The sequence below is a fragment of the Lutra lutra genome, chromosome 12 (genome assembly GCF_902655055.1).
Source record: "Lutra lutra chromosome 12, mLutLut1.2, whole genome shotgun sequence".
Classification (NCBI taxonomy): Eukaryota; Metazoa; Chordata; class Mammalia; order Carnivora; family Mustelidae; genus Lutra; species Lutra lutra.
This window is the reverse complement of record NC_062289.1, coordinates 31,668,751-31,687,411: the sequence shown is the minus strand read 5'-3', so window position 1 is coordinate 31,687,411 and position 18,661 is coordinate 31,668,751. Positions and strand designations below refer to the sequence as shown.

General features: G+C 36.9%; 1 protein-coding gene across 1 annotated transcript in view; it reads left to right on the top strand.

The window, feature by feature from the left end:
- Nucleotides 1-18,661, top strand: part of PIK3C3 (phosphatidylinositol 3-kinase catalytic subunit type 3) — a 153,870-nt gene that overhangs the window by 26,462 nt on the left and 108,747 nt on the right. The window contains exons 5-6 of the mRNA XM_047697611.1: nt 16,543-16,629; nt 18,172-18,267. Coding sequence (XP_047553567.1) covers nt 16,543-16,629; nt 18,172-18,267 — 183 coding nt within the window. The remainder of the gene's footprint in view (nt 1-16,542; nt 16,630-18,171; nt 18,268-18,661) is intronic.

The window sequence follows — 18,661 nt, the reverse complement described above, 5'->3', positions numbered from 1 at the left end:
TTTTTTTGGTAAATTTTAATTTTTATTAACATATAATGTATTATTAGCCCCAGGGGTACAGGTCTGTGAATCATCAGGCTTACACATTTCACAGCACTCAACAGCACATAACCTCCCCAATGTCCATAACCAAAAAACCCTCTCCTTACCCGCTCCCCCTGGCAACCCTCAATTTGTTTTGTGAGATTAAGAGTCTCTTATGGTTTGTCTCCCTCTCGATCCCATCTTGTTTCATTTTTTTTTCCTTCCCTACCCCAAGGACTCCCCTCTCTGCTTCTCAAATTCCTTATATCAGAGAGATCATATGATAATTTTCTTTCTCTGATTGACTTACTTTGCTCAGCATAATACCCTCTGGTTCCATCCACGTTGTTGCAAATGGCAAGATTTCATTTCTTTTGATGGCTGCATAGTATTCCATTGTATATATATATATATACCACGTCTTCTTTATCCATTCATCTGTTGATGGACATCTATGTTCCTTCCATAGTTTGGCTATTGTGGACATTGTTGCTATAAACATTCAGGTGCATGTGCCCCTTTGGATTGCTGCATTTGTATCTTTAGGGTAAATATCCAGAAGTGCAATTGCTGGGTCCTACGTAGCTCTATTTTCAACTTTTTGAGGAACTTCCATGCTGTTTTCCAGAGTGGCTGCACCAGCTTGCATTCCCACCAACAGTGTAGGAGGGTTCCCCTTTCTCCGCATCCTCACCAGCATCTGTCATTTCCTGACTTGTTAATTTTAGCCATTCTGATTGGTGTGAGGTGGTATCTCATTGTGGTTTTGATTTGTATTTCCCTGATGCCGAGTGATGTGGAGCACTTTTTCATGTGTCTGTTGGCCATCTAGATGTCTTCTTTGCAGAAATGTCTGTTCATGTCCTCTGCCCGTTTTTTGATCAGATTATTTGTACTTTGGGTGTTGAGTTTGATAAGTTCTTTATAGATTAGGGATACTAGCCCTTTATCTGGTGCATCATTTGCAAATATCTTCTCCCATTCTGTCAGTTGTCTTTTGTTTTTGTTGGCTCTTTCCTTTGCTGTGCAAAAGTTTTTGATCTTGATGAAGTCCCAATAGTTCATTTTGCCCTTGCTTGCTTTACCTTTGGCGATGTTTTTAGGAAGAAGTTGCTGTGCCTGAGGTTGAAGAGGTTGCTGCCTGTGTTCTTCTCCAGGATTTTGATGGATTCCTTTCTCACATTGAGGTCTTTCATCCATTTTGAGTCTATTTTTGTGTGCAGTGTAAGGAAATGGTCCAGTTTCATTTTTCTGCATGTGCCTGTCCAATTTTCCCAACACCACTGGTTGAAGAGACTGTCTTTTTTCCATTGGATATTCTTTCCTGCTTTGCCAACCATAGAGTTGAGGGTCTGCTTTTGGGTTCTCTGTTCTGTTCCACTGATGTATGTGTCTGATTTTTGTGCCAGTACCATACTGTCTTGATGATGACAGCTTTGTAATAGAGCCTGAAGTCTGGAATTGCTATGCCACCAACTTTGGCTTTCTTTTCTTTTCTTTTTTTAAAAGAGTTTATTTATTTATTTGACAGACAGAGATCACAAGTAGGCAGAGAGGCAGGCAGAGAGAGAGGAGGAAGCAGGCTCTTTGCTGAGCAGAGAGCCCGATGCGGGGCTCAATCCCAGGACCCTGGGATCATGACCTGAGCTGAAGGCCGAGGCTTTAACCCACTGAGCCACCCAGGTGCCCCCAACACTGGCTTTCTTTTTCAACATTCCTCTGGCTATTCGAGGTCTTTTCTGGTTCAGTATAAATTTTAGGATTATTTGTTCCATTTCTTTGAAAAAAAATTGATCTGATTTTGATAGGGATTGCATTAAACATGTAGATTGCTTTAGGTAGAATAGACATTTTCACAATATTTGTTCTTCCAATCCATGAGCATGGAACAGTTTTCTATTTCTTTGTGTCCTCCTCAGTTTCTTTCATGAGTATTTTATAGCTTTGTGAGTACAGATTCTTTGCCTCTTTAGTTAGGTTTATTCCTAGGTATCCTATGGTTTTGGGTGTAATTATAAATGGGATATTTAATTTCTCCTTCTTATTCTTGTTATTAGAAATGTTATATAGATGTTATCTCTTGTTATATAGAAATGTTATAGAAATGCAACTGATTTTTGTGCATTGATTTTATATCCTGACACTTTACTGAATTCCTGTACAAGTTCCAGCAGATTTGGAGTGGAGTCTTTTGGATTTTCCACATAAATTATCATATTGTCTACAGAGAGGGATAGTTTGACTTCTTCTGTGCCTATTTGGATGCCTTTAATTTCTTTTTGCTGTCTGATTGCTGAGGCTAGGACTTAGTACTATATTGAATAGCAGTGGTGATAATGGACATCCCTGCCATGTTCCTGACCTTAGTGGAAAAGCTCTCAGTTTTTCTCCGTTGAGAATGATACTTGCTGTGGGTTTTTCATAGATGGCTTTGATGATATTGAGGTATGTACCCTTTATCCCTACACTTTGAAGAGTTTTGATCAGGAAAGGATGCTGTACTTTGTCAAATGCTTTTTCAGCATCTATTGAGAGTATCATATGGTTCTTGTTCTTTCTTTTATTAATGTATTGTATCACATTGATTTATTTGTGGATGTCAAATCAACCTTGCCGCCCTGGAATAAATCCCTATTGGTCATGGTGAATAATCCTTTTAATGGACTGTTGAATCCTATTGGCTAGTATTTTGGTCAGAATTTTCGCATCTGTGTTCATCAGGGATATTGGTCTGTAATTCTCTTTTTTGATGGGGTCTTTGTCTGGTTTTAGGATCAGGGTCATGTTGGCCATATAAAATGAGTTTGGAAGTGTTCCTTCCATTTCTATTTTTGGAACAGTTTCAGGAGAATGGGAATTAATTCTTCTTTAAATGCTTGGTAGAATTCCCCTGGAAAGCCGTCTGGCCCTGGGCTCTTGTTTGTTGGGAGATTTTTGATGACTGCTTCAATCTCCTTACTGGTTATGGGTCTGTTCAGGATTTCTATTTCTTCCTAGTTCAGTTTTGGTAGTTTATATGTCTCTAGGAATGCATCTGTTTCTTCCAGATTGTCAAATTTGCTGGCGTGTAGTTGCTCATAATATGTTCTTATAATTGTTTGTATTTTGTGTTGGTTGTGATCTCTCCTCTTTCATTCATGGATTTATTTATATGGGTTCTTTCTCTTTTCTTTTTGATAAGTCTGGCCAGGGGTTTATCGATCTTATTAATTCTTTCAAAGAACCAGCTCCTACTTTCGTTGATTTGTTCTACTGTTTTTTTGTTTCTATTTCATTGATTTCTGCTCTGATCTTTCTTATTTCTCTTCTCCTGCTGGGTTTAGGCTTTCTTTGCTGTTCTTTCTCTAGCTCCTTTAGGTATAGGGTTAGGTTGTGTACTTGAGACCTTTCTTGTTTCTTGAGAAAGGCTTGTATTGCTATATACTTTCCTCTCAGGACTGCATTTGCTATGCCACAAAGATTTTGAACCATTGTGTTTTCATTATCATTTGTTTACATGATTTTTTTCAATTCTTCTTTAATTTCCTGGTTGACCCATTCATTCTTTAATAGGATGCTGTTTAGTCTCCATGTATTTGGGTTCTTTCCAACTTTCGTCTTGTGATTGAGTTCTAGCTTCAGAGCATTGTGGTCTGAAAATATGCAGGTAATGATCCCAATCTTTTGATACTGGTTGAGACCTGATTTGTGACCCAGGATGTGATCTCTCCTGTAGAATGTTCCATGTGCACTAGAGAAGAATGTGTATTCTGTTGCTTTGGGATGGATGTTCTGAATATTTCTTTGATGTCTGTTCGGTCCAGTGTGTCATTTAAGGTCTTTATTTCCTTGTTATCTTTTGCTTGGATTTTCTGTGCATTTCAGTAAGGGGGGGGTGTTAAAGTCTCCTACTATTATTGTATTATTGATGATGTGTTTCTTTGATTTTGTTAATTGGTTTATATAGTTCCCTGCTCCCATGTTGCATAGATATTTAAAACTGTTAGATCTTCTTGTTGGACCGATCCTTTAAGTATGATATAGTGTCCTTCCTTATCTCTTATTATAGTCTTTGGCTTAAAATCTAATTTATCTGATATGAGGATTTTCACCCCAGGTTTCTTTTGATGTCCATTAGTATGGTAAATTGTTTTCCACTCCCTCACTTCAAATCTGGAGGTGTCTTTGGGACTAACATGAGTTCTTTGTAGATAGCATATTGATGGATTTTGTTTTTTTATCCATTCTGATACCCTGTGTCTTTTGATTGGGCCATTTAGCCCATTTTTCATTCAGGGTAACTATTGAAAGATATGAATTTAGTGCCATTGTATTGCCTGTAAGGTGACTGTTACTTTATATTGTTTCTGTTCCTTTCTGGTCTACTAGTTTTAGATGCTCTCTTTGCTTAGAGGACCCCTTTCAATATATCTTGTAGGGCTAGCTTGAGGTTTACAGACTCTTAGTTTTTTATTGTCCTGGAAGCTTTTTATCTCTCCTTTTATTTTCAATGATAGCTTAGCTGGATATAGTATTTTTGGCTGCATGTTTTTTTATTTAGTGCTCTGAATATATCATGCCAGTTCTTTCTGGCCTGCCAGGTCTCTGTTGATAAGTCTGCTGCCAATCTAATATTTTTACCATTGTATGTTAGAGACTTCATGTCCCAGCCTGCTTTCAGGATTTTCTCTTCATTACTAAGACTTACAAGTTCTACTATTTGATGATAGGGAGTGGACCTATTTTTATTGCTTTTGAGGGGAGTTCTCTCTGCCTCCTGGATTTTGATGCTTGTTCTCTTTGCCATATTAGGGAAATTATCTACAATAATTCTCTCCAATATACCTTCTGCCCCCCTCTCTTTCTTCTTCTTCTGGAATCCCGTATATTCTAATATTGTTTTATCTTACAGTATCACTTTTCTTTCGAATTCTCCCCTTGTGGTCCAGTAGTTGTTTGTCTCTCTTTTTTCAGCTTCTTTATTCTCCATCCTTTGGTCTTCTTTATCACTAATTCTCTCTTCTGCCTCGTTTATCCTAGCAGTAAGAGCCTCCATTTTTGATTGCACCTCGTTAATAGCTTTTTTGATTTCAGCTTGGTTAGATTTTAGTTCTTTTATTTCTCCAGAAAGGGCTTTTATTTCTCCAGACAGGATTTCTCTCATATCTTCCATGCCTTTTTCGAGCCCAGCTAGCACCCTGAGAATCATCATTCTGAACTCTGGATCTGACATTTTACTTATGTCCGTATTGATTAGGCCCCTAGCCTTCGGTACTGCCTCTTGTTCTTTTTTCTGTGGTGAGTTTTTCTGCCATGTCATTTCATCCAGATAAGAATATATGAATGAGAAAATAAAATACTATCAGGGTGGCAAAAACCCCAGAAAAATGTACGCTAACCAAGTCAGAAGAGACCCCAAATTGGGGGAGAAGAAAGGGAGTAAAAAGAAGTTTAAAAATTTTTTTAAAAATTTTTAAAAAGATATATATATATATATACACACACACACACACACACACAGATATCTATATCTATATCTATATCTATATCTATATCTATATTAGACTGGTGAATAGAACAGAGCCACCCACTGGATTTTGGATGTATTTTGGTCTCTTAGAAGAAACCAAGTCCCAAGATTTTAAAGAAAGAAAAACTTATATATAATCATAAATAAGGGTAAACATGATGAAGGGATAGAATATGACTGTAAAGATGAAAATGTAAAAAAAAGTTCTGAAAAAGGAATTGATGAAATAAATTGGTTGGAAAAAGAAAGAAAAAGGAAGTGGAGAGAATTTGCCCTGGCTGGAGACTAGAACAAAGCCCTGTGCTAGATTTAGGGTATATTTGGATTTATCACAAAAAATTCTATTCAAAAATTTTTTAGAGGAAAAAAGCCTGTATGTATACAAAATATAAAGTTAGATACAATGAAGGATCAAGTATGACTATAATAATGGTTTAAAAAGATTTTTTTTAAGAAAGGTGTTGTTAAGATAAAGTAGTTAAAAATGTTAAAAGAGGAAAGAGGAAAAGTTAAAAAAATTACAATAAAAAATATAAAAGTAAAAAAAAAGTAAAAATATAAAAGTAAAAAATTTAATTAACTTTGCAAGACTAAAGAATTATGGGAAGAAAGCCATGAATTCCATGTTTTGCTTTCCCCTCCTCTGGAATTCCACTGTTCTCCTTGATCAGTGAGCTTAGTCTTAGCTAGATATTCTTGCTGATCTTCTTGGGGAGGGGCCTATTGTAGTGTTTCTCAAACGTCTTTGCCTGAGGCAGAATTGTGCCACGCTTGCCAGGGGCAGGGCCAAGTAATCTCGGGTTCCACTCTTGGGAACTTTTGTTTCCTGAATGCTTTCCGTAGACCTCTGGAGGGTGGGAACGAAAATGGTGGCCTCCCAGTCTCCAACCTGGAGGAGCCAAGAGCTCGGGGCCCCACTCCTCAGAGTGCCCTCGGAGAAAAGTGCTCAATCACTCCTGTCTCCCTGGTTTCCGGCTGCACTTGGGGTCACCCGGCCTGTGACCTATTGTTTCTGTCTCTGGCAACAGCCCCATTTGGATTCTCCAAACCCAGCAGATTCCTGCTGCTCTGCTTTTCTGGCGGATGAAGGTGGGTCTCCCTGGATCTGACGCTTGTGGGGTCCCTGCTCAAAGTGCAGTGGTCTCACCGTGCTATGGATCACAGTTTAAGGTAACTCCAAGCTGAGAGCTCACTCCTCAGTTCCGTCTCTGTAGTCTGCTTCCCCACTCTGATACTTGCGAGGTCTGCTACACTCAGACACTCTTGATTCTTCTGTGACCCTGCAGGACTTGAGACCACACTGTCCCCATGAGGGCTCCACCCCTGCTTAGCCTCTGGAGCGATGTCCCTCAGTGGAGCAGACTTTTAAAAGTTCAAATTTTGTGCTCTGTTGCTCCACCACTTGTCGGGAGCCAGCCCCTCCCCCCGCGGTTTATCTTCACCTCGCTTTGGATTCACTTCTCCACATGTCCTACCTTTCAGAAAATGGTCGATTTTCTGTTTCTAGAATTGCTGCTCCTCTTCAATCTCCTGTTGGGTTTGTAGGTGTTTGGAATGGTTTGATAACTATCTAGCTGAACTCCTGTGACCTGATGTCATCTCAGTCAGCTACTCCCCTGCCATCTTGACTCCTCCCTTTGCATCATCTTGATTAATGCCAGTCTTTAGTGGTTCTCTCAACAGAAATCTCACAATTAATTGTTTTTAAAATGACTTTTAAATAACATTTTTTGAAGTAGAAGATTTTAAAAAGAAGATTGGTAAAGCACAAAGACTATAAAAATCTCTTCTAATCCTCTTCCCAGAAATAGCCATCATTAATATTTTAGTTGATAATGTATTCAGTATTCAAATTAATATATGTGGCATATAAATGTATATGTATCTATTTTTAAATTGGAATCATACTGTATGTGTGTTTAATTGAATTGTGATTTTACATTTTTTAAATGGCGTTTAAAAATTGTTCCAGGTCATTTAAGATACTTCTGCAACATGATTTGTAAAGACTGCAGGAATTTGCATGGTGTCGATGGCTGTGCTGTAATGAATTTCAGCAGTCCTCTATGGTTGAATATTCAAAATGTTTGCAGTTCTGTGCTGTTGTAAAGCCATTATTCAATTTAAATTTTCTATTGGCTTAAAAATAAAAGAGGAGCATTGTTCTTTTAAGTTGTTTTTAAATGGCTTATTTGATTTGTTCATATACTCTATTTCCAGGTTATCAGATGTAGTCATAAGGTGCTTAAAATCAGGATTAAAGTTTGGTACACATCTTTGAGTTCTTTTGTTTTATCATTTATATTCTGTCTCATTTGTTCATCTCATTTTCACACCTAGACACTAAACTTTTTATGCAATCATATCATCTCTTAACAAATAAGAATAACCCCTTTTCATAGCATCTGTGAACTTGGGCCATGTGTCTGGTATTGTTTGATAAATACATGTTGATTGATGTCTTTTGTAAAGATAGAATAGCTATGTGAATATGGAAGAAACCGGCGAAGGAATATTTGTAAAGCAGAAATCATTTCTCTGCATTTTCCTTTTGAGTCAGTGAGTCTCTTCCTCCCCTCCTCTCCTCCTCTCCCCATTTACCTCACTACAGATTTCTGTGCAGACTTGTAATAAATAAACATTATTTTTCAGTCCTTCTTATTACTTCTCCTTTTTCTTCTTTAGGCTTTAAGTGTAGTGTCTACTATAAGGAAAAATCTAAATGATGATTAACTTCAAGAATGGTGATTCCAAGTAAGCATATATATAGATCTTTCTACCCTCCACCTTCAAGAGAACTTGGTTTATTTAATTAAATATTTACTGAGGACTACCATCTGATCTGTCTTTAATCCCTTGGCACATGAATGTCACTGTTGGGCCGACAGACAAACTCTTTCCTTTGCCTGGGAGATATTCTATTGGTTTCGCTGATTCTTTTATCATTCTGGTCTCTGCTTGAATGTTATCTTCTTGAGAGACCTTCTCAAGATCCCCCATTCTTTTGTGTCACAGCATTCTGTTCAGTGCTTTTATATTATGGCTTCAATTTATAGATACACATATGGTCATTTATGGTCTTACCTTTAAGTTCTGTGCGGGCAGGATACTTGCATCTCTTTTTCAACATTTCTGTGCTTGCTTCCAGCACAGAGGGCCTAATGGAAGTTTGCAGCTTACAGTAGCAATCAAGTAATATGTAATCACATTGAGGGTTTATAAATTCTAAGAAAAGTGACCCAAGGGCATGAATCATTTTCTCCAGCTTCCTTCTGAGTATCACCCCTCCCCCCAATACCATGTTTCCCATCCTTTCTCCAAAGTTTAAGCAAAATTCTGAAGTATAGAAACATTTGATTTCCATCTGTCCCCCTTTTACATTAGAAGGCCTTTCAAAACATTCTCATTGAGTGAATGTGTGCTGGGTTCTATCATCCATTATAGCTCTAGTGCTTAAGAAGCTAATAGTCTAATAGGGCAAATATGAATCTATCTAGTAAGACATATAAGGAGAGATGATCTGTGAGTTGCAGTGATCATGGAAGTCTATATTCCCACAGATAACTGTCAGGTTTGACGTTTGTTTTCCCAGTTATGGTTAGTTGATATACAGTACAGCACTTGTATTGAACATCCAAGACCGCAATACATTGTTTCTGCCTTCCCATTAAGTCTATCAGTACATGGTTGGTACTTGAAGCAGTATCTTGGACATGCTGTTATTTGGGTTTTACAGATTTGTTTGTTCAATTCCACACATTGAGTGAAATCATATGATAATTGCCTTTCTCTGATTAGCTTATTTGGCTTAGCATAATACCTCTAGTTCCATCCACATTGTTACAAATGGCAAGATTTCATTTTTTGATGTCTGATTAATATTCCATTGTATGTATATGTGTATGTATGTGTATATATATATATACACATAATATATATATACACCACATCTTTATCCAGTCATCTGTTGATGAACATCTGGGCTCTTTCCATAGTTTGGCTATTGTGGGCATTCCTGCTATAAACATTGAGGTGCCTGTGCCCCTTTAGATCACTACATTTGTATCTTTGGGGTAAATACCTAGTAGTGCAATTGTTGGGTTGTAGGGGCTCTGTGACTTTTTTTTTTTTTTTTTTAACTAATACAGCCCATCTAAAGTGATGCTATGCTTGTTGCAGGCTTAAACCTTAAGACAGTTTGATTGCTTCTGTTTTGCACTTTTGGGAACAGTGAGCCATATGTAAGAGGTCTGGGTATCCTGTTGGACTGCCTATGTTGAAAGGCGACCTGGAGAGGGAGCAGCACTGAACATACATGCAGAAAGAGAGGAGTCCAACCACCCTGACTTCCCAGATGAACCCGCCTTTTCCCACAAAAGTATTAGAAATGTGAGTGAAGCTATCTTGGACATTCTAGCTCTAGCCACCAAAATGACAGTGGTCTCATGAGAGACCGTTAGGCCAATAGGAAAAAAAAATCTAGATATCCCACAAGAAGATGGCTTCTTGACTTCTCCAGGAATCATGAGAAATAAGAAACTGATTATTGTTTTAAGGCACTCAGTTTTGGAGTGCTTTGTTACATAGTGGTAGATAAATAGTACAGGTGGCTAGTAGACATTGTGAGTGACAACTTCCCAATTCTGCAGAAATTATAAAACTAATTCAAGCAGAAATATCTAGAAATTCTCTCAATCTCAGGGTCAAGTTTTCAGGAGACAAACTTGTAAACAGTATAACAGTATAACAGTATAAGTGGTACCTCTTCTTTTGCAGTCACTTGTGCTTTCAACAGAAACCTTGATTTTTTTCCCTATCCAGGTATACAGTAATCCATAGTGTATGTGTACCATACATTTCTTTATGACTAAATTTTCTGTATTGCAAATAATGAAGCACAAATGTGCATTTATCCAGGATAATTTTTTTTTAAGATTTTATTTATTGGGGCGCCTGGGTGGCTCAGTGGGTTTAAGCCTCTGCCTTCTCGGCTCAGGTCATGATCCCAGGATCCTGGGATCAAGCCCAGTGTCGTGCTCTCTGCTCATCGGGGAGCCTGCTTCCTCCTCTCTCTCTGCCTACTTGTGATCTCTGTCTGTCAAATAAATAAATAAAATCTTAAAAAAAAAAGATTTTATTTATTTGAGAGAGAGAAAGAGAGAGCATGAGGGGAAGAATGTCAGAGGGAGAACCAGACTCCCCATGGAGCTGGGAGTCCTATGTAGGACTTGATCCTGGCACTCTGGGACCATGACTGGAGCCGAAGGCAGTCACTTAATTAACTGAGCCATCCAGGTGCCCCTGTCCAGGATAATTTAAACGTGTCCTCCAGAGTGGCCTTACCAGTTTATGGTACTACCATCTTGACCCTGATGTTCTTTCGTGGCTATTTATAAAGTTGAGAATGGTCATCTTTAGTCTTCAAATGGATAAGCTAGGACTTTGCTGCATAAGAAGTAAAATGTATTAACAGAAAACATGAATTTTGGAATTAGTGAAAATGACCTCAGAAAATTTATGATTTGTCTGATGATTCAGTAAGGGAAAGAAAGGGCCCAACTATATTCTCCCACACCCAAACTTAATTTGCTATTGCTAATTCTTTCTCAAAGGTAGCTGGTGTAGAATCAACTACTCAACCATATATAGGAAACTAGTATTTAATGCATTACAGAAATTAGTTGAACTTGAATCTCTTCCTAAGAGTGCATCACTAAAGAAGGTAGCAAAACTAGTGGATGGAGCTTGGACCTAGACCTGGGATTTAAATCCTTGTTCTCCCACTTCATTATAGTAGTTGATAATTGCCTGCAAATTGGGGTCAGAACTACCTACTGTATGGTGTGATTATGTTATAAAAAGGTCCAAAAATTTGGTATGTAAATAAATGTTATTTTTCTCTTCCTTCTTGATATATATGTCTAGTCATATAAAGTCTACCTACTAATTTTTACTGTTACTTGTGTTCATAAAAGCACAACATGTAATATGGAGCCATGGTAATTTTAAAAACCAGTTTGGAACATGTTGCAAAGTGAGCAAGAATATTCTTCATGAACTACAGGAAATGTTACTACGTGTTGTATTTTACGTCAATTTTCTTCTTTGAATTTTGTGACTAGGAATAGAAGTTAATACTTTCATTTTGTAGATGTGGGTTGAAACACAACAGACTTAGACTGGTAGCATATCATAATGTGGTGAGGATAGCATAATGTATAGACTTATTGAATCACTATGTTGTACACTTGAAACTAATGTGATGTTGTATGTCAAGTATACTCCAATTAAAAAATGAGAGTTGGGGGTGCCTGGGTGGCTCAGTGGCTTAAAGCCTCTCTTTGGCTTGGATCATGATCCCAGGGTCCTGGGATTAAGCCCCGCGTGGGTCTCTCTGCTCAGCAGGGAGCCTGCTTCCCTTCCTCTCTCTCTCCGCCTGCCTCTCTGCCTGCTTGTGATCTCTGTCAAGTGAATGAATGGAATCTTAAAAAAAAAAAAAAAATGAGTTGGAAAATGGAGTGCTAGGATTGGAACCTGGGTCTTCTGGCTCTGACTCTAGTATCCCTTCCTTTAGGTCACATTGTCAAATGTGCTTTTGATTTACTTGTGACTAATTCTTGATCTCTTTCCACAATGGCAGTGTATTTGTTTAAACTTCAACCAGAGCCAACAAAATGCTTAGTCCCTGTTTTGTATGAGGAAGTATGCTAAGCAATTATGTTTCCTTATTCTTTTTCACTTAGAAATTACCTCAGGTTGGGGTGCCTGGGTGGCTCAGTGGGTTAAAGCCTCTGCCTTCAGCTCAGGTCATGATCCCAGGGTCCTGGGATCGAGCCCCGCATCGGGCTCTCTGCTCCGCCAGGAGCCCGTTTCCTCCTCTCTCTCTGCCTGACTCTCTTCCTACTTGTGATCTCTGTCTGTCAAATAAATAAAATATTTAAAAAATATTAAAAAAAAAGAAATTACCTCAGGTGAAAAGGAATTAGTTATTTGGAAGAAATTTAAGCTGATATTTTTATATTACAGTAATTGTCAAACTTTTTTTTTTTAAAGATTTTATTTATTTATCTGACAGAGAGATTATAAGTAGGCAGAGAGGCAGGCAGAGAGAGAGAGGAAGGGAAGCAGGCTCCCTGCTGAGCAGAGAGCCCAATGTGGGACTCAATCCCAGGACCTTGAGACCATGACCTGAGCTGAAGGCAGAGGTTTAACCCACTGAGCCACCCACATGCCCCCAGTAATTGTCAAACTTTTGTATGAAGTTACTCTTTTCACTTCTGAAATAGTATGACCACATAGTTGTGATGAGAGTTCCTTAGTTGAAGAAGATAAAGAATATTGCTGGTGAAGATTTTTAGTTCTTTGAGAGATAATAATTGATAGAAATGTTTGGCATCCTTGTAGGAATACCATCGTAACATATATAATGGAAAGGAAGGCAACAGATAAATACAAACTATTGTGTTAGGCTTTGCCGCCCAGTTTTGCTTTATTCTGTGAGCTTATTTATTTATTTATTTGACAGAGAGAGAGATCACAAGTAGATGGAGAGGCAGGCAGAGAGAGAGAGAGAGGGAAGCAGGCTCCCCGCTGAGCAGAGAGCCCGATGCGGGCCTCGATCCCAGGACCCTGAGATCATGACCTGAGCCGAAGGCAGCGGCTTAACCCACTGAGCCACCCAGGCGCCCTCTGTGAGCTTATTTAAAATGAAAACAATGTCTTGAAAAAGAATAATGCTGTGTTTAAATTACACTTTCAAAGACAAAAATCTTGTTTCAGTTTGAGCACCTTGGAAATTGTCTTGAATTCTCTGTGGGTTTGAAGCGAATATATTACTTGATTTCTGAAACCAAGGGTAGATCGGTATGTAAGATCTTTGGAGAGCTGTACCAACTGCAACTCCAGAAATTTTTACTTTCTTACTACTAATTCTTTTTTATTGTTAATCCTTTAATCACTGCTTCTTAAAATTAAAACACACTTGCACACCTATGCCCTTAAATCTTAGAGTATTAAATTATAGGCCTCAGAGAAATGCCTTACTGTATATAACTTTTTGTAATTTTTTTAAGATTCAGAGCTGGGAAGGAAATAGACAAAGTAGTTTATTTCCCATTTGAGAAACTGTTCTTATTATAAATCTCTCTCTTTATAATCAAAATATAAGAAATGGAGAAATGGAGATACTTTTAGGAAGGCCTTGATTATTTTTTAATATGTTTAAATGACTGTGGACCTTTAAAGGAAATTTTTAAGTTGTTTTTTCTAAAAAATATAATGATTAGTCTAGCCAGCTGTATTTCTTATCCTGATAGTTGTATATGGTTTGTTACATATAAAAATATATCAAATGTGAAGGTGACATTACCAATTTTTTTTTTTAGACATGTAAAGATTTTATTTTTATAGAGCTGTTTTAGGTTCACAGCAATATTAAGGGAAAGGCATAGAGAGTTCTCATATGTCCTCTGTCCTCATACCTGCATAGTGTACCCCATTATCAGCAATACCCACCAGAGTGGTACATTTGTTATAATTGATGAATCTTCATTGACACATCATAATCACCCAAAGTTTGCAGTTTTCCCCAGGGTTCGCTCTTGGTGTTGTGCATTCTTTGGATTTGGACAAACATATAATGACACTTATCCATCATTACAGTATTATACAGAGTAGCTTCACTGCCCTGAAAATTCTCTGTTCCACCTATTTATTATTCTTTTCCTCCTAATCCCAGGCAACTGATTATTTTTTATTGTCTCCATAGTTTTACCTTTTCCATAATGTCATATAGGTGGAATCACATAGTACGTGGTATTTCCAGGTTGGCTTCTCTCACTTAGTAATATGCACTTTAAGTTCCTCCATGTCTTTTTATGGTTTGATAGCACCTTTCTTTTCAGCACTGAATAATATTCCATTGTCTGAATGTACCATATTTATCTATTCACCTGTGAAGGACATCTTAATTCTTGCAAAAATTTACAGTTCTGAATAAATCTGCTATAAATATCCATGTGCAGGCGTTTGTGTGGACATGTTTTTAGCTCATTTGGGTGAATACCAAAGAATGCAATTCCTGGATTGTATGGTAAAAGAACATATTTAATTTGTAGGGAACTGCTACACTGTCTTTCAAAGGGGCTGTACTATTTTGCATTCCCAATGTAGCAATGAATTCCTAGCAATCAGTGAAACTTCGTTTTCTCCACATCCTCATCTGCCTTTGGTGTTGTAGGTATCTATAGATTTTGGCTATTTTATTGATATCTTTAATTTGCATTTCCTTGACATATTTTTCATATGCTATCTATGTGTCTTCTTTGTTCTGTTTTTTTTTTTTTTAAAGATTTTATTTATTTATTTGACATAGAGAGAGAGATCATAAGTAGGCAGAGAGGCAGGCAGAGAGAGAGGGAGAAGCAGGCTCTCCACTGAGCAGAGAGCCCGATGTGGGGTTCGATTCCAGGACCCCGAGATCATGACCCGAGCCAAAGGCAGAGGCTTAACCCACTGAGCCACCCAGGCGCCCCTCTATGTGTCTTTGATGAGCTATCCATTAAGATTCTTTGGCACATTTTTCTTAGACTACTTATTTTCTTATTGAATTTTAAGAGTTCTTGTGTATTTTGGATAGCAGTCTTTTATCGGGTGTGTCTTTTGCAAATATTTTCTCCTAATCTGTGGCTTAGTGTCTTAATATTGTCTTTCACAGAGCGGAAGTTTTTAATTCTGATGAAGTCCAGCTCATCAGTGATTTATTTCATGGCTTGTGCCTTTGTGTTGCATTTAAAAAGTCATCCCTATACCCAAGTTCATCTAGATTTTCTCCTTTGTTATCTTCTAGTTTAATAATTTTGCATTTTACATTTAGACGATCCATTTGACTTAATTTTTGTGTATAAGTTCTGTGTCTAGATGCATTTTTTTTGTATGGGAACTCCAGTTGTTCCAAAACCATTTGTTGAAAAGTCTTTACTCCGTTATATTGCCCCTGCTTCTTTGCCAAAGATCAGGTGACTCTTTTTATGGGATCTATTTCTGGATTTTATGTTCTGCTCCATTAATCTATTTGTTTATTCTTTTGCCAAAAGCAAACTGTCTTGATTATTGTAGCTCTATATTAAGTCTTGAAGTTGGGTAGTGTCAGTCCTTCAGTTTTGTTCTTCTTCAGTATTGTGTTGGCAATTCTTGGTTTTTTGTGTCTCCATATTAACTTTAGAATCAGCTTATTGTTATCTATAAAATGTCTTGCTGGGATTTTGACTGAGATTATACTGACTCTATAGATGAAGTTGGGAAGTACTGACATCTTGACAGTTTTGAGTCTTTCTATCAATGAACAGAATATCTGTCCATTTATTTAGTTCTTTGATTTTGTTCCACAGATTTTTATAGTTTTCTCTTTTTTAAAGATTTTATCATTTATTTATTTGTCAGAGAGAGAGAGAGCGCACGCACACAAGCAGGCAGAGTGGCAGGCAGACAGAGAGAGACAGGCTCCCCACTGAGCAAGGAGTCCGTTTTGGGACTCGATCTCCAGACTCCAGATCATGACCTGAGCTGAAGGCAGTTGCTTAACCAACTGAGCTACCCAGGCGTCCCTCTAGTTTTCTTCATAGAGATCATGTTTTGTTAGATTCATGCCAGTTTCATTTTGGGGGGTGCTAATGTAAATGATACTGGATTTTAATTTCAAATTTGACTTGTTTATTGTTGGTATATAGAAAAGAGATTGACTTTCTGTGTTAACCTTATATCCTACAACTTTGTTGTAATTGCTTATTAGTTCCTGGAGTTTTTGACCTTTCTTTGTTTAATCTACATAGATGATCATGTCATCTGCAAATACAGTTTTCTTTCTTCACCATTTGTATACCATTTATTTTCTCTTAATCTATTGTCTTATTGCATTAGTTAGTACTTGCAATATCCTGTTGATGATAATTACTATTTTTAATCCTCCTTTCTGTGAAATTTGTGTGAAAATTTTCTTAATTTATTCACAGCTCACTAAAGCTCATCGACAAGGACACATGGTGAAAGTAGATTGGCTGGACAGATTGACATTTAGAGAAATAGAAATGATAAATGAGGTGGGTTGTATCCCTCTTTCCCCTGCTCCCCCTAAATATCTTCCCCCGATGTCTAAGTCAGGATTTTTTGAGAAGCACTTTTGTTGCCAGGTTATCTCATAAATGTGAGAGCATTGAGAATAGCCTGTAATTGTGAGTTTTGTGTTAATAAGTGGAAAACTTGGAATATCTGTTTTTCTTATGTTTTAATGTTATATTGAACCATGAAGAAGGCAGTGGACATCATAAGTGTACTTGTATTATACAAGTGAAGCCACTGTTAAGCTTGAGACCTCACTGGTGTGTTCTCTCTCCATTTGGCAGCTTATGTTTAGGTTCAGTTCAGTGTTGGATTCTTCCGAAATAGTGCTGCCCTTTACTTCAGTTACCCTAAGTCATTCTTAGTAATCCCTGTCCCCAGTTAAGATACTGTGTGTATACTACATAGAGGACTCTGCAGCTTACATGGTTCAAAGTAATTTATTTCTTTCTGGATCTTGTTTATTGGTCTAGAATATGTTTAAAGATGGCTTCCATGAAACTTTCCAAAAGTTAGAACAAAATTTTCTTTTCTATATATTTACACTGAAATACTAGATGTGTGGCTTAACGTTCTGTGTCTAGAGAGTAGAAAGAACAATTATTTTAATCACATTAGCAGAGAGGAATGTCAACTTTTGTGATATGCCTAATTTATTGTGATCACCACAGGGCATAACTGACTTATTTTATATTCTCTGAATGATTTTTACTGGGTTGAAAGAGAAAATTTTAATTTTATAATGAACGCTTAATAAAAGTTAAATTCTACTATTGTTCATTTTTAAAAAAAGAAATTAGTTGGTTTAGCTGTTTATATTCAGTATGAATAAACTGGGCATTTTTTCTAAATTTATTCATAATACACTCTCATCTACTGAAATTAGAAGAAAAGTTTACTTCTTTAAATGTTTATAATAGTCACATTCCTAAAATAGTTAAATCAAAATGTTTACTTATGTTTTTCTGTTCTTTAACTTAGATAGCCTTTGGTGTAGAAAAGGCAGTGTTAGGGCTTACTTTGTCCAATCGTACTTACTTTTTCTACCCCCACTCATTAAAAGGTAGGAGAGCATTGCCATTACCATAATTAGACTATTATATGTATCATAAAGCTGAACAATTTAAGTGATTTCTTTAGACCTTTATGATTTTACACGTAATGATTTAAAGCCATTTTAAAAACTGGTTTAAGACTTATCACCCTTTTAGACTTCATTTTATTTTCACTTTGTTACATGTTTCCTTTTTTGTTGTTATGTTGGAGAGAGAGGAACTATTTCCCAATATGTTTCAAGTATATTGACAAAAATTTACAAATGATTTCTAGTTATCTTAAGACCACTTGTAAGTTGTGAAGAACTTGTGAAGGTTGTTTATAATAATGGAATAAATATTTGTTATATTTTAAGTTGTACTTGAGAGATCATGTATTAGTGAATTGGAAATAATGATATGTACTGATCCTTTAAGACAATGTTGAAGATCAAGATTTTTCATAAAAATCTTTTTTTTTTTTTTTAGAGTGAGAAACGAAGTTCTAATTTCATGTACTTGATGGTTGAGTTTCGATGTGTCAAGTGTGATGATAAGGAATATGGTATTGTTTATTATGAAAAGGTATTTGCCTTGGAACTGTTTATGGTCTCTGAAGTAGAGGGGAGGGGAAACATTAAAAAAAATTACTGTTGTACCTGCTGAGATGAATTATTTGGTTGCAGGATGGCAGCAGACAGCTGTCAGCTGCAGCTGTTTGTAAATACACAAATCAGATCATACAGCTACAACAAGATTACAAAAGCCTATCATTCATGTAATGCAGTTCTGGGTTCCAGAATTCAATAAATATGCAACAGATTAAAAACTTTTTGATTAATTGTTCTGCAAATTGGCAAGTAGGACATTAAAGTAATAGCTTTATTAACAATTAGTATTCATTTGAAAAATAAAAAGGGAATCAGTTTTTAAGTGATAAGCTGTTGAAAATTAAGGGCATATTTACTATTTGAGTTTG